This window comes from Mesoplodon densirostris, chromosome 10 (genome assembly GCF_025265405.1).
Source record: "Mesoplodon densirostris isolate mMesDen1 chromosome 10, mMesDen1 primary haplotype, whole genome shotgun sequence".
In the NCBI taxonomy this organism is placed as follows: Eukaryota; Metazoa; Chordata; class Mammalia; order Artiodactyla; family Ziphiidae; genus Mesoplodon; species Mesoplodon densirostris.
In genome coordinates, this window is record NC_082670.1 from 31882099 (window position 1) to 31896947 (window position 14849).

General features: G+C 53.3%; 1 protein-coding gene across 2 annotated transcripts; it reads right to left on the reverse strand.

Annotated features, from left to right (window-relative positions):
- Nucleotides 1-390: 390 nt before the first annotated feature.
- RSPH9 (radial spoke head component 9) lies at nt 391-13805 on the reverse strand. 2 transcript variants are annotated; one of them, XM_060110238.1, is made up of 5 exons: nt 13579-13805; nt 10420-10585; nt 7847-7976; nt 7222-7368; nt 391-613 (listed from the first exon to the last, which is right to left on the reverse strand). In XM_060110238.1, the coding sequence occupies exons 1-5, from the start codon at nt 13803-13805 to the stop codon at nt 453-455; spliced, it is 831 nt and encodes a 276-aa protein (XP_059966221.1). In that variant the 3' UTR covers nt 391-452. The 2 variants fall into 2 exon arrangements, with proteins under 2 accessions (XP_059966221.1, XP_059966222.1); XM_060110239.1 differs by having other exon boundaries at nt 10459-10585; nt 13579-13762.
- Nucleotides 13806-14849: the final 1044 nt, after the last annotated feature.

The window sequence follows — 14849 nt, forward strand, 5'->3', positions numbered from 1 at the left end:
TGTGGGGGGCTCGGCCCGTTTCCGGCCAGTTACTGAGCATTGAGTCACTGATCTCTTGTGATGGGCCACGTGAATGCAACAGGGGAGTTCACGGGCCAAACAGGTTCCCTTCCTCTCTATTGACAGCTGTTAGCTTTTTGGCCAGGGGGGCTGCAAGGAGGAGGTAAGTTAGGCTGCCCGGCCCATGTGCAGCTCTCATCTGAGTCCAAGAAGCTGCCCTCCTCAGAGGGCTCCTGGCTGTCACCTCCCCCCGCCATTTCCTCCCACCATTCTCTCTCGTTAGCACATTCCAACCCTCCGCCACTTGCTCTATTTAAGCTGGGCCTCTCCTCAGCCTGGACACCAGATGGAGGTGGAGATGAGGGGAAGCAGCAGCACAGAACAAACAGACCAAGTTCACTGGACTTTATGAAAATACTGTTTAGACTCTCCAGACTCCCCAGGCGGCCCTCCTACAGCATGAACGGCAGGTCGATGTTCTTCTCGCCAGTGCCCACGTAGATGTAGCCATAGTTCTTGGTGCGAGGAGCGTGGTAGAAGGTGAGACCTGGCCAGAGCAGGCTGCGCAGCACCACCAGGGTGTTGCCTCTCTCCATCTGGATGCTCCAGGACCCTGAGGAGGAGCAGGAGGCAAGGCCTGGGCACTGTGGAGGCAGAGCCCTGCCGGGTATGCAGAGGCCCCAGGCTCCGGGCAGCCAGGCCCGAGCATTAAGTTCCAGTGGGAAAAGGGAAGACAGTTTAATTATCCTGGCACTTTACTCCTTCTGATTGCCTTTGAGCCGTTTCACTGCTCATTAAAACCACTTCCAGAGGGCGGGCAAAGGAAATGAAAAGAGGTAAAACTCAAAGCAGTCCCGTTTTGTTCCTGTCAGCAAGTCTAGTGAAAGGTTGCTTGGGGGAGGAAGCTGAATCCACAGTGCACAGGCAGAGGGGAGCTGGGGCTGGGCTAGGGGAGGCTCCAGGCTCCCTCTCACCCTGCGCTAGGGGTGCTCACTGGTGGCCTTCAGTCCTGGTGCGCTTCACCGCTGTTTGCCATTTGCTCTCTCTTCCCCAGGCCAGAAGCCTCTGCTCTGAGATGGATGAGACCTGACCAGGCTCACATAGAAGTGGGGCCGTTTCAGGGCTCCCAGCTCAGTAGCCCTTTCTGGCAGCCGGTAGACTGGGAGCCATCCTTGGCGGGAGGGTACTTGAGCTGCAACTAATAAGCCTTTGTCTGTCCTGGGTTCTGCCCTGGTTTTTGCTCCTCAGACGGGAGCAGCCCAGCCTAGGGCTGAGCTGTGCAGCCGTGAGGACTTGGCGGGAAGGGCCTGATCCAGCTCCAGAACCGAGGGAGGGAGCCGTTGTGTGGGAGGAAGGAGCCTGGGAAAATCGCCTCTGGATGCAGATCTGGAACTTCTATTCCCCTGCGCAAGGCCTCTCCCGGCCCAGCCGCAGCTCTGCTCCAGGCCCTGCCAGAAAGGCAAATGCTTTGAAGGTTTTGGTGCTGGACCAGCCGGTGATGCGCTGAGAACTGCACCTAGGCCTTCATCAGCTGCCAGGTCAGCCCGGCTGCCTAGCTTCCACTGCCCCTCTGCCCCTAGGCCGCCTCCAGCCACAGCCCACCATGGTCACTCCACACCCAACAGCCTCGGAGCTCAGGTCCCACTCTCCCACCCCGAATCCAAGAGACCTGACCACCAGGCACCCCTAGCTCTGATGGCAGCTCAGCCCTGCTCGGGGTGCCAGCACCTGCCCAGGTCAAAGCCAGAGCTTTTGGGGTGGGGGGGTGTAGGTCAGCTGGCCTTGGGCTGCTTAGGGAGAGGCCACCTGAAGGCCACCTCAGCACTGTGCAGTGGCCTGCACCAAGTGCCACCACCCATGCATGAGATGATGAAGCAGAAGGCACAGTGTGGGCTTGACCCTGCTCCCCCAGGCTCACTCAGTGCCGGCCAGACAGCATTAAGAAGAAAGAAGGGTGTTCCTGGGTTCCCAGAGCTCTGGGTGGGGCACTGCCTAGGTTGGGAATGGGGGCACTATCTTTCCTGGTCAGAGAAGTGGAGAGGCTCGCAGCTTTCCTCTGCATATCTCCACCTCATAGACGTGCCCGCAGAGTTCTAGAGGCCTTAAAGGCCTGTTGCTTTCCCAGTCACTCATTTCAGAAAACAGATGGCCTAGGGGTAACTGGAGAGGGGGTGTGACAGAACAGTGTTCCCAGTGCACTGCATTCAGCGTCTGGCCAGAAGCACAGGCCCCCCAGAAGACAGCCCCTGTTAGCGCCCCCTGCCAGTTCCCAGAGCATCGTCTGGGGTGTCCCTCCCCGCCCTTGGAGCCCACTGCCACACAGCCCCCTTGAACTGAAAAAGGTCAGGCTCTGCCCACCTGGGGAGGGCAGCTTGCAGCCAGATGCTGCCCTGGAGAAAGAACTGGAATCCTGGAGTCCCCCAGCCCAGACCACTGTCAGCAGTTCCCTGTTGCTGGCACCTTGGCACACCCTGGGCAAGGGCTGGGTCCTGGCCTCCCCTGGCACCAGACTGCCCACCTAGGGTTTGGCCACCGGTGGGCCCAGGCTTATCAGCAGGGGCTCTCCCCACCCCACCCAAGAGCAAAGAGAAACTGCCAGGGACGCTAGAGAAATACAATGCTGCCTCCAGGGTGGGGGCCGGTGCTGAGCAGGCCCAGGGTGCTGGCCTAGTACAGGAGCGGCATGTGAAGTGGCCGGCCAGCCAGTGACACTACCTCCTCCCTCCCTTGCATTCCTGTCACACTCCTTTCCTTGTCCCTGGCGCAGCTTGTCGCCCAGGAAACACTCTCAACGTGCCAGGAGTCACGTAGCGTCTACCTGGGAAGCCAGGCGCTTGCTGTCACCTTCACCCACTTTTCTCACTGCAACTGCTGGAAAGGCTGGGTCCAGCCAGCCACCACCTGTGGGACTCTGGGGAAAGCAGCCTCATGCAGCCCTGGTGTTTCCGTTCACAGCCCCTGGTCTCTCCCAAGTCTCCCCAGACCTCCCGTCCGGTCCCCTGGCAACCACTCTTCTCCACAAGCGCCCTTCTTCGAGGGTGTGGTGGGAGGGATATAAGCTGGTAAATCAGGAATGGGCCTTCCTGCATCAGCAGGAAGTTCCAGGGCCTTACCCGCCTTGCCAGTGTGGAAACCTCAGGCTGGGGTAGGCTCATCATAGTTATATTCTCCTGCCCGCCAGGAAGGAAGGCAGCAAAGCTCTGAGATTAAGTTTGAGGAGTAGAGTGGACCAGGCAAGGGGTTCAGGGCTGTCCAGGGGCAGCAGACGACTTAAGCCGGTCCTCAGACCAGCACCACACACCTTGTCACACACACACAAATGGCCATGGGCACCTTCTCAGAGCAGCCACTCCCACCACACCAGGGCCACAGCGCATGGGAAGGGGGTGGGGGCGGGGTGGGGAACCAGGCGGAAGAGTTCCCAGTCTTACTGATGAGCAAGGCCAGGCCCCCCGGTCCAGAAGACTGAGCACCTGTCACCCAGGCTTCCACAGGGCTGGAAGGGAGGTGCCACCTGCACACCCCGCAAGAGAAGGCTGATCCCGGACACCGTGTTCCCCAGCCCTCTTCGATGCTGTCCCCCTGGTCCCCCGCTGTTTTCCGGGGAAGCAGGCCCCTTGCTGCCCTCTGCTGCCTGAACTGGGCATTGCGCTGGAGCCTCAGCGGCCCTGTGCTGAGCAGTTCCTGAGATCTGTCAGCTCCGGCCCAGAGTGGAGCAAGGTGAGGTGCTCTGGCCTCTACCCAGCTCGCTCTGCTTCCCAGGACACCTATGACTTCGCTTGTGAGGCACCTTCTATTTTACTTTTCTGTTTCATTTGATCTTCCCAAACCTCTGTGAGGCAAAGATGGTGTCTTATTCCCAGCGGTGTCTCTGGTGCCTGGTACATAGTAGCTGCTCAGTGGCTATTATTTGCTGATAGACTAGAAGATTAAGGAGCATTGAATGGCAAGAGTACTGCCTAGAAATCTGGCATCCTGACCTGGTACTTCATGTGTCACCTGGCGAGAGCCCAAGCTCAGAGAACTCTTAGCTGTTGCCCTGTATCCACCAGGAGGATGGCTCTGCTCCCAAAGCCCTACTCCTGCAAAAGTCCGCAGACCCCAAGGCACAGTTAGGAGGGCATTAGTGGCCCCAGGCAGGGCCAATCTAAGCCATACCTGCTCACAGATGACATGAAGTTCCCCTGAACAATTGCCTCAGACCCTCAGAAAGGAAACTGATCCTACCTGGGCAGAAAACGGCTCCCAAATTCCACCCCTCCAGCCAGTGCTGGTGTCCCAGGGAACTCTTGGGATTTTGGCCTCACTTAGCAGCGCAGCCATTCTGGCTGCTGTCTGCCTGATGGGGCAGCCTCCCAGCCGCTCCTTTTGCTCTTTCACCGGCAGATAAGGAAGGGAGTCTGGGAGCAAAGTCAGAGCGTCTGCTCTCCCCCAACCATCCACACGTTTACCCCCACACCATGGCCCCCATCAAGACATCATGAGAAAAAGCTGGGCCCGACTTCCTGGAGGCTTTCTGGTGTTGGCTCTGGGAGGAAGGGAGCTGGAGGCCCAGAAGCTGTGGAGTTCCCAAGGTCAGGCCAGGAGCATCCCTCCCCTCAGGCCCACACACACAGGAGATGTCAGGAGCCCTCAGCCCCTAAGGCTCCAGGACTACAGCAAAGTGCGGGCGTGGACTGGGATGTTGAATCACTGGTTGACGCTTCAGCCCTAAGACCCACCATTAGGGCAAGAAGTCTAGGCTCAAGCGGGAGGAGGCGCTCTTGTGTTAGCCCCCCCTAGTCACCCAGCGCTATGGAGGGAGTGCCTCATCCGCTGGCCCTGGAGCATCCTGCAGCAGGTGAGAAGGCTGAGAAGTCAGCACCGGACAGAGCTTTCCAGCCACACAGTGAATCAGGGAGGAGGGGCTGCTGCCCCCCGGTTAGGGGCTCTAAGAGGACTTTTCTCCATCCACCATTCAGCCCGTGGCACCAGGTCCCACCACCACAGTGTTCCTGGCTCCCTTTATCAACCAGGGATATGCAGCCCCTTCCGGCCTTAACAGGCGGGGAGCAAAGAATTGGAGGAGGTAATGGGAGTCTGGGAAGTATGGTGGTTGAGAAATGCCCATCCCCAGTAAACCTGCATCTCCCCCAGAGGTCCAGGACCCCCTTTTCTATGCTCAAGGAGGGTTCACTCTGGAGCCCCCATGTGGTGGAGGCCAGAGTAGCCACTCTTTGCCGGCAGTCTTTACCCACCTGGGACCCAAGGCCCAGCCCCTGGGGCACTGCAGTAGCCCTGAAACAGCCTCCAGATCCCTGGCTTGCCCCTTGCCATCCATCCATGCACCACTGCCTTGTTATCACAGACCTGCTTACAAGCCACCAGCAGCTCCTACTGCCTTGGTCTACGCCTCCTACCCCTTGGCCTTCTAGGCTCTTCTAGGCCTGCCCGACCCACCTCTAAGGCCTTTTTGCTACCGACAACAAGATCAGTAATAATTATTAATTTTTACTTGAGTCCTTACTCAATGTGTTAAGCACTATTATAAATGTTTTGTATATGTGTTAACTCATTTAATTCTCATAACAACCCAATGAGGTAGGAAGTATTATTCCCCTTTTACAAATTGAGGCACAAGGAAATTGAGGGACTTGCCTGAGGTCACCCAGCTAGTATGCGGCAGATTCAGGATTCCAACGCAGGCTTTCTGGTTCCAGAGCCCTCTCCTTTAACGACTACTGCCGTCCCACCCCTACCCTGAGTTCCAGCCCGACTGGCTTGCTCATTGCTCCTCAGAAGCATTTCCCCTTAGTGGTGGGGGTGACTGTTGTCCTGCCATTCCCAATGTCCACTTAAAATGAAACACCATCTACTTGACACCACAGTTAAGGCCAGAGCCTTGGAGTCTAACGCTCTAACACTTAACTATGTCCTTGGGTTTAGCTCTCTGAGCCTCTGTTTCTTCATCTATAAAATGGGGATAATAGTATCTACCTCATAGGTCAGCCGTGAAGATTAAAATGAGATAAGGCATGGGAAGGACAGTACAATGTCTGGCACACGATAAGCAGTGTCATTGCTTTTATGAGTAGTTACTAGTATCATTATCTTTGCCATCATCAACAACGGATCCCTCCAGTTCTCGAAACACCAAGCATGGGGAGGGAAAGAAGCAGGGGTGCTGAGTCAGTGCCTTGGGTCTGGCCCCTGAATGCCCAGAGCCTGGCACCTGTCCTGGGATGCAGCATCCAAGCAAGAACATCTTCCAAGGACTGGTGGACCCCAGGAAGGAAATGGGGTCTCTGCGACTCCACCAACTGCTGGCTATATGCCTGGGCCAGGTGGGACCTGAAGTACAATAAGGCCTCTGGAGACCTCCCTGGTGGCACGGTGGTTAAGAATCCACCTACCAATGCAGGGGACAAGGGTGCGATCCCTGCTCTGAGAAGATCCCACATGCCGTGGAGAACTAGTGCACCACAACTACTGAGCCTGCACTCTAGAGCCCATGAGCCACAACTACTGAGCCCACGTGCCACAACTACTGAAGCCCGTGCACCTAGAGCCTGTGCTCCGCAGCAAGAGAAGCCACCGCAATGAGAAGCCCACGCACCGCAATGGAGAGTAGCCCCCGCTCGCTGCAACTAGAGAAAGACCACGTGCAGCAATGAAGACCCAACACAGCCAAATAAATAAATACTTAAAATTTTAAAAAGGCCTCTGAAGTTGTATGTTTTATGATTAAAAAGTACAACCACATAACAGGAGGCAAATGTATAGCACTCATTTCCTTAGCAGATGGCCTCAGCAGGTCGGTCAGCACCCACTCACTGAGCACCAGCTGTGTGCCAAGCACTGGATCTAACCCTGAAACTAACCATTGCGATGTATGTATGGCTAGTATTTTCAGGGGTGTTTTCAGAGATGTTTTGGGTGGGGGGAGATTCCCAATTTGCCTCCATTCAAGATTGGTATGAAAGTCAAAAGAAACACTGAGAGACTTCCTGTCTGTGGAAGCACATGGAAGACAATCCTTTCGTCTGCAAACACTTACCAGCTGTTTACTAGGAGCTGAGCCCTGTATTGGGCCCTGGGGAAGCCCCATCCTCAAGGCCCCACAGTGAACCCCCAGTTCCCACCCAGGCCCTAGGTCCCACTCTTAGAGGAGAATGGCAGGTGGCACGGCCCACTGCTCTGACCTGGGGCAAATCCAATGTCCTCCAAATAACAGGCTGTTACCTTTGGGGAAGTCATGCTCCAAGGAGTCCATGAAGTCCAGGGAGGGGTCCAGGTCAGCCTTCTCAAGCAAGGTCTTGTTCTTCAGCTCAACAGGCTCCCTGAAGTGGAAGTAGGAACTGAGCTTCTTGGCTTCAGACGAGGACAGTCCTACAAAAGGGGCAGCAGGTAAGAAGTGAAGGTCATCCCCAAACCCCACAGCCCCCTTCCTCTATGATTGGGGACCACATGGAGGGGGTTACAGAGGACTCAGTCAGCTACTGACGGGGGACTGAAGAGCAAAAAGGGAGCAGTGTTCTCTCAGCCCGAACTTGGCTCAGATCCTGCAATGAGGACAGACCATGGAGGAGGAGGATAGGAAAAGGCGGGGAGCCCAGCACCACACAAAGCCCCAGACCCAGGTGGCCAGATGCTCCCCCACCCTCAGGCATAAAAGAGTCAGGGTCCAGTGACTGGGTACCCATGCCAAGCACAGATACCAGGTCATTGGGCACATCCTCCCAAGTGATGGGGCCACAGCTATTCTTTCTCTGAGAGAGTGGGCAGTCTCCCCTGGACTCCCAGGCATGTGTCCAACTATGCTCAGGAAGAGATGCCTTCTGGCCCTAAGAGATGCCTGAGAATTCACCTTCAAAGGTCCGATTGACACGGATGGGTCCAAAAGGGGTCTTAACGAGGGCACCTCGGGGGATGACAGCCACAGCCTTGTCGATCTGGTCAATGATGGACACCAAGCGGGTCTCTTCCTTGATCTGGACCTGAGGAGACAGGAGACAAGCCATCCTGCCAGGGCGGTGTGCCCAGTCACCCCTGGTGCAAGGGCCTCAGCATGACCATCTGATCTGGATCACCACAGTGTAGATGCCAGGTCCATGGAAAATCACGATGGTGAGTCCTCGCCTTCCCGCCCTCCGTTCCTTTCTTAAATTGGTGATGAGTGCAATATTTAAAACTTAAAAAAAAAAAAAAAAGCAGTCTCTCTCACTTCATCCCTGGCCCCCAAATTGCCCTCACTGGGGGCAGACACCGTTAATGGTTTTTCATGTACCTTTCCAGAAACCATTCTATCATCATATTTTAATGTTGCTTATTTTGCCTTTTTAAAATATAAAAGCTATCATGCTCACTGTAGACTATCTGGGTAATAGAGAAATATTTTATAATATACCTAAGAAAATGAAAACCACTCGTAATCCCACCTTCTAAAGGTAATCGCTGATAACATATTGGTATACTTCCTTCTATTCTTTTTTTCTATGCCTATATTCAAAGGAAAATTAGAGTTACAGTTTATATAGTTTCATATCCTGCCCTTTGACTTAACATTATTTCTCAAGCATCACCCCATACTATTTTTACGCAGATGAAATTTGGTTATAATCAATATCAAGGGCAACCCTGAACAAAAGGACTTCATAGAGATGTTTGGGAAAAAGCAGCACTTGACAGGGAAAACATGTCACTGGGAGCCCCCAAAGTCACTCAACCACCTGTTTCCCATGGGTTGCTGACTAGAATTGATTACAAAGGAGGAGATCGAAACTAATACTTAATAAGTGTCTAGGCCAGGGGCTTTAAATATGTCACCTCATTTAATCTGCACAAGCCTGCAAAGTAAACATAATGATTCCAATTCTACAGAAAATAAAACTGAGGGGAGGTTAAGTTTGTCAGGCAGGCACAGGGTTGCAGCTGAAGTATCATAGACCTAGACCCAGAGTTTCGGCATCACCTGGGTTCCAGTGCAGAGGCTGGGTTTTGAATCCCAGGTTTCTCTAGTTTCAGAACTTGGGCTGGTTATTTTTTTTACTGCACAATCCCATTTCTAGGAGTTGATCCTTCAAATCGAGTGCACCCATGGGAAATGACGCATGCACAAGCTTATTCACCGTGGCATCGCTTGTCAGAGCAAAAACTTGGAAACCGACATTTCCATGAGACGCCGGTTAAATATGGTATGTTCACACAATGGAAAAAAGAATGGAGAGGTTCTTCAAGGCACTGATGTAGAAAAATCTCCAAAATATATTGTTAGGAGAAAAAAGCAAGGTGTACATAACATGCTGCCATTTGTTTTGTTTTGTTTTTTAAGATAAAAAGAGAATATGTCTGGGTGAGGTATTGGCTGAGGTTTGTACTTGCATAAAATGTCTCTGGAATCAGAGCTTCTCAAACTTTAATGCATATTTAAATCCCCTGGGAGGGACTTCCCTGGTGGCACAGTGGTTAAGAATCCACCTGCCAATGCAGGGAACACAGGTTCGAGCCCTGGCCCAGGAAGATCCCCCATGCCGAGGAGCAACTAAGCCCGTGCACCACAACTACTGATCCTGTGTGCTAGAGCCCGCGAGCCACAACTACTGAGCCTGCACGCCTAGTGCCCGTGCTCTGCAGCAAGAGAAGCCACTGCAATGAGAAGCCCCCACTTGCCGCAACTAGAGAGAGCCCGCGTGCATTAACGAAGACCCAACGCGGCCAAAAATAAATAAATAAACTTATTTAAAAAATAAAACTAAAAATAAATCCCCTTGGAACATGTTAAAATTCAGATCCTGATGCCAGCCCAAGAGTCTGCATTTCTAACTCCCAGGGCATGGTGATGCTTCTGATACAGACTGCACTTTGAGTGGCAAGACTTGGACACACACACACACACACACACACACACACACACGCAACACGGTTATATTAATGACCCCCAGAAAGACGACCTGAATGACTGGTGGATAGGGTAGGAGGGAAACTTTACTATAATCCTTTTTGTGAATTGTGAACCAAGTGAATGTATTATCTAGTAAAATACACATTTATACAAAAATATAAGCACCTGCGCACACCCCGTTGCCCCAGAGCAAAACACACACCCCTTCTTCCCAGCCCCAGCCCCACAGCACGGCTCCCCCGAGAGTTGCCCAGCCACTTTGCCACCCTGTCATCACTCAGGAGTGGTGTTACCCTGGGCAAGTCACTTAACCTCTGTACCACCTGGAAAGTAAGGTACCAACTTCCCAGAGCTGTGAGGATGAAGCAATGGGACTGGCACAGTGGCACAGGGCCTTACACACCCAGCACCCCAGGCCCAGCTGGCCCCAGTGGCAGTGATGATAAACGTTGTTTCTGCTGCAGTGTGCATTGGGCTGGGATTTGGATGGCCCAGGTCCCTTTCATTCAGGCCCTCCTCCTCCTCTTGTCTTCACTCACCACTACTTCTTCTTCAAAGACCTTTTCGCCCTCATTCACCTTCTGCAGCTCGGTGTGTTCATACGCATGTGAGGGGTTCCCCATGAAGCGGCCCTTCACCACAGACGTCTGCATCTCCATCTCCTCCGTGGCAGGGGGCAGGAGGCTCCACTCCATGCAGTTCAGGCTGCCAACAACATCCCCATCACCCCGATTCTAACTCCCCTCTCCCTCCAGCTTCCTGCCCTCGCCCCTTCTCAAGAGAGGTGAGGCCCAAGAAGAGATGTTGGGAGTCACATCTTTCCCCTAAGAAGCGCTAAGTGCCTGTGGTGCACCCCACCCCACATGTGATGAAATTCAGCTTTATCTTTTAAAAGCTTCCGTATGCCAAGATTCCAAGAGCTTCTTCCTAGATAGATATCTGGACTGTGAGGTCCCGATGAGTTTCTGGAATCTGAAATTTCCTCAGTTGCAGGTGCCTCAGGTGGGCCCCAAATTCATGCTCAGCCTGCCTGCTGAGCTGCAGCATGGCTATCTTCCCCCCACTTCTCAGGAAAGCCCAGCCCAGGCTCAAGAAGCTCTCTTCTTCTGAGGTCTTCCCTTCTTTCTCACATCCTGCCAGGAGGGGATATCCTCCCACTCCTCCCTCATCCACGTAGGGCTTGTGTCCCCAGCCTGCTCTCCGCTCACGTTTCCTCCCTTCACTCTCCACTGGCTCCTTCACAACATGAAAATGCCCCAGCTTTATAAAACAACAGCCCTCAAATCCATGCCCCTCTAGAAAATGCCCCTTTCCTGTCCCGCCCTCTTCTTCCCCAACTCTGAACCATAATCGAGAACAATTTGTTCTGTGGCAGCCCTTGTTCTCCCTCACTTTCACTCTTTGACCACTGCACCAAGATTCTGCCCCTGGCACCCCAAGAAACTGCTCCGAAGAAGGTCATCCATGGGACCTAAAAGCCAGCAAACGCATCTCCATTTCTATTTCCTTTGACATCTCCCTTCTCCCTCCTCCAGTGCCTTAAGTACTTCCAAGGATCTATTCTCACTGCTCTTTTCTCTCCATGGTCTCACCTACCTGACCCCTAGAACCCCAGCTACTCCCTAGTTGAATCCAGCCACCTCTCACCACCTCCACTGCTTCCACACTTGTCCAAGCCACCATCTACTCTTGCCCAGATATTGCAGTAGCTTCCTAACCGGTCTCCCCATGTCCATACCTGCTCCCCTTTCAGTCTAGTCCCCACCCAGCTGTTAAAGCCTAAGCCAGATCATGTCTCTGTGCAGAACCTTCCAGTGACTTCCCATTGAGCCAAGTCCTTACAGTGCCCCACAGGGCCCTGCACAATTGTCTCACCCCTCTCTGACCTCATGTCCTGCAATGGTCCCCCTCACTCACTCCTCTCTAGCCACACTAGCCTCTTCAGGGTTCCACACTACACTAAGCCTCAGGGCCTTTGCACTTGCCTGGAATGCTTTTCCCTGAGATAAACACACAGCTTACTCTCTCAGTTGCTTCAGGTCTCTTCTCAAATGTTACTATTTATAATAGTACCCCATCCTGTATTCTTTAGCACCAATGCTAAGTGTATGCAGTATATGTGTATGTTTATTTATTGTCTGTCTCCCCTACCCCACATACACACTAAAATGTAAACTCCATGAAGACAAGGACTTTGTCTCTTTTCGCAGTGAATTCCCCATGCCTAGATCAATGCCTGGCGCATACTAGGTGCCAAAAAAATAAAAACTAATTGGAATAGAGGGAGTCTCAAATCTCTATCATCTTCAGTCCAAATTTTTCTCTGTACTCCAGATCTGTACTTGACTATGCCTCCTTACCACCCTGCCCCATAGGCACCTCACACCAAATTCACTAGGCCTTCCCTAGTACCTCCTGAATTCTCTGCCAGTGGAGGGCACCAGCACTTACCCAGCTGCCTAAACTGGAAGGAAGGGTCAACCTTGACCTCTTCTTCACCTTTCCCCATTTAGTCACAAGTCCTGCCACTTCTACCACTTAAATCTTTCTTTCCAATCCCTCCCCTCTATTCCCTCAGCTACCTCCTCCTTTCAGTCCCCCTTCATCTGGACACTGCAACATACTTCCAAATGCTCACCCACTTCCAGACCATTCTACCCACTCGGCTCTGAGCAGGCTCTTCTTGATTAAAGGCCCTCAGTGGCTCCCCATAGCCTGTGGACAAAGTTAAAACCCCTTGGCCTCTCCATCCAGTTCAACATAACACCCTAGGCTGCCACTGCCATGTTTGTCTGCCCACTATTCTCCCAAAACACCCAAAGCCAGCTCAAGCCAATAAGCTTGACTGGCATGCCTGTCCCCCACACTTTCCTGGAGAACTCCAGATCATCTCTCAGATCTCAGTAATCTTATCTAATTACTCTCTAGGAGAATGTCCCACCCTGGCACCCCTTTGTGTACACCTCTGTCCCAGTTTTAAGACACTTTGCTGTAATTGCTGGGTTACCCATTGGTCTCCCTTCCTAGGATGTGAATAACTTGGAGATAGGGGTGAGTCTTAGCCATCTTTTTAACCCCAAGTCTAGCACAGGATACATCCAATCAATGTTGGATTGATGCATGGATAGATAAATGAAGTCTCCAACTTCCTGAGGCCTCAACGGAATACTTGTAAGAGGATGAGCTCCCTGTCGTCGGGGGTAGTCAAAAAGAGGCTGGATGGTCCTGTATGGCACTGTCCAGGGAAATTTCTTCAGTTCTAAATCCCTTCTCTCCCATTCAACATTCGTTCACTACTTCCTAGAGCGCCTCCTGTGAGCCAACACCTCCACCGAAGATGCTTCAGGACCCACTTCCAAACAGCTCCCCACCACCCCTCAAGGCTTCTGACCCTTCTCCAAACTGAACTCTTTGAAAAAGCAGGCCCACCACCTGACGTCTACTCTGGGTCTTCATTCTCCAGAAACTTTCACCTTGCCCTGCCTCCGTTCTTGCCACACTTCCATTATAAACCCACCAGTCTCTAAGTTTCTCTGGCGTCCCTCCCCACGTGTCCTCCCAGGGAGGACCTCGCCCATTCGCTTCCTGGACCTCGCCCCTTTCGATCCTACCTCGCACCCACCCCTTCCCGGCCCTCGCTAGCCCCCGGCTCCTCAGTATCCCCCTGTGGCCTCAGCCAGCCCAGGCGCCTCCTCCACCTGTACAGGGTCTTGCGCGGTGCGAGCTGGTCCTCGCTCAGGCCCTGCGCGATGTAGTAATCGGCGACGAGGCCGAGGATGCGGCCCCAGAAAAGGACCCGATCGAAGCGGTAGTCGCGTTTAACCAGCATAAGGGAAGTGAGCAGTGAGGCCCGACGGTCCGGGCTGAGGCCCTGCCCACTACCGGACGCCAACTCCAGAGACAATAGGAGGCTCTCTTCGTCCATTCCTCCAGCGGCTCTGCTCAACGCCTGCCAGGTTGCTAGGAGAAGCCGGTGTCCACTGAGACCCAAAGCTCCGCCCTTCCACTCGACCGGAAGCGGGATTTCACGCACGCGACCTCCTGCAGCCCAACTTCTGGGGCCTCCTGCCAGCACTTCTTCCCATGGAGCCCTTCCGAAAAGCCTGGGGGTACACTAGATCCCTCCCGCTTCCTCTCCCGAGTAGGTGTCGGGAGGTGTTCAGTTGTCAGGGCAACGGCGTGGTTTTCCCCCCAAATAGGTAGGACACAGTTGATATGCTGGAAGTCCAAATAAGCCAAATTCTGGGGATATTTTTGCTTTCCCTAAGCCCTTACACACGGTCAACATTTACTGAGTCCTCACTGGATATGCAGGGGGGGGGTTGGGAAGAAAAATGCAACAGCGACACCAGCTATATTATTTCACTCCAGTCGTGTCCTTTCTTGGCCTCAGAATTATCTATGCAGAAAAGAACTTGAGATCCTCTTGGCTCTAGGATACCAAGGCAATTAATCCCCCGCAAAGCCAGGTCTTACAAAGACCTAGGCAAGGTGATGGGGTGGGGCGGGGGCGGTGAAGTTCCCCAGCGGCCCAGTGGTTGGTTAGGACTCCCCGCTTTCGCTGCCTGAGGACCTGGGCCAATCCCTGGGGGAATTAAGATCCCACTAGCCCTGCGGCACGGGTAGCTGGGGCCTAGGCAATGGGGCAAGGTATAGGGCCATACCTTGGGAAAGGAGGGTGCGAAGAGGGGCACAAAATGGGTGATTTTACAGACTACACTTCCCCATCAACATTTTCATTTACATTAACAACTACATGTTCCCTACCACCTACATTTACCTACCTCAAGCCCCACAACTGTTGCTTTTAGGCGAAAGTGGTGGCAACAGATGAAAGGCCAGAACCCCACTGAAGCTGGGGCTCTTCACTCCCTGGGCTAGATACTATTTCTTCACATCCATCTCTGGAGTACCCAGCCAAGGTTAAGAGATAAACAGGGACTTGCATAGTGGCGCAGTAGTTAAGAAT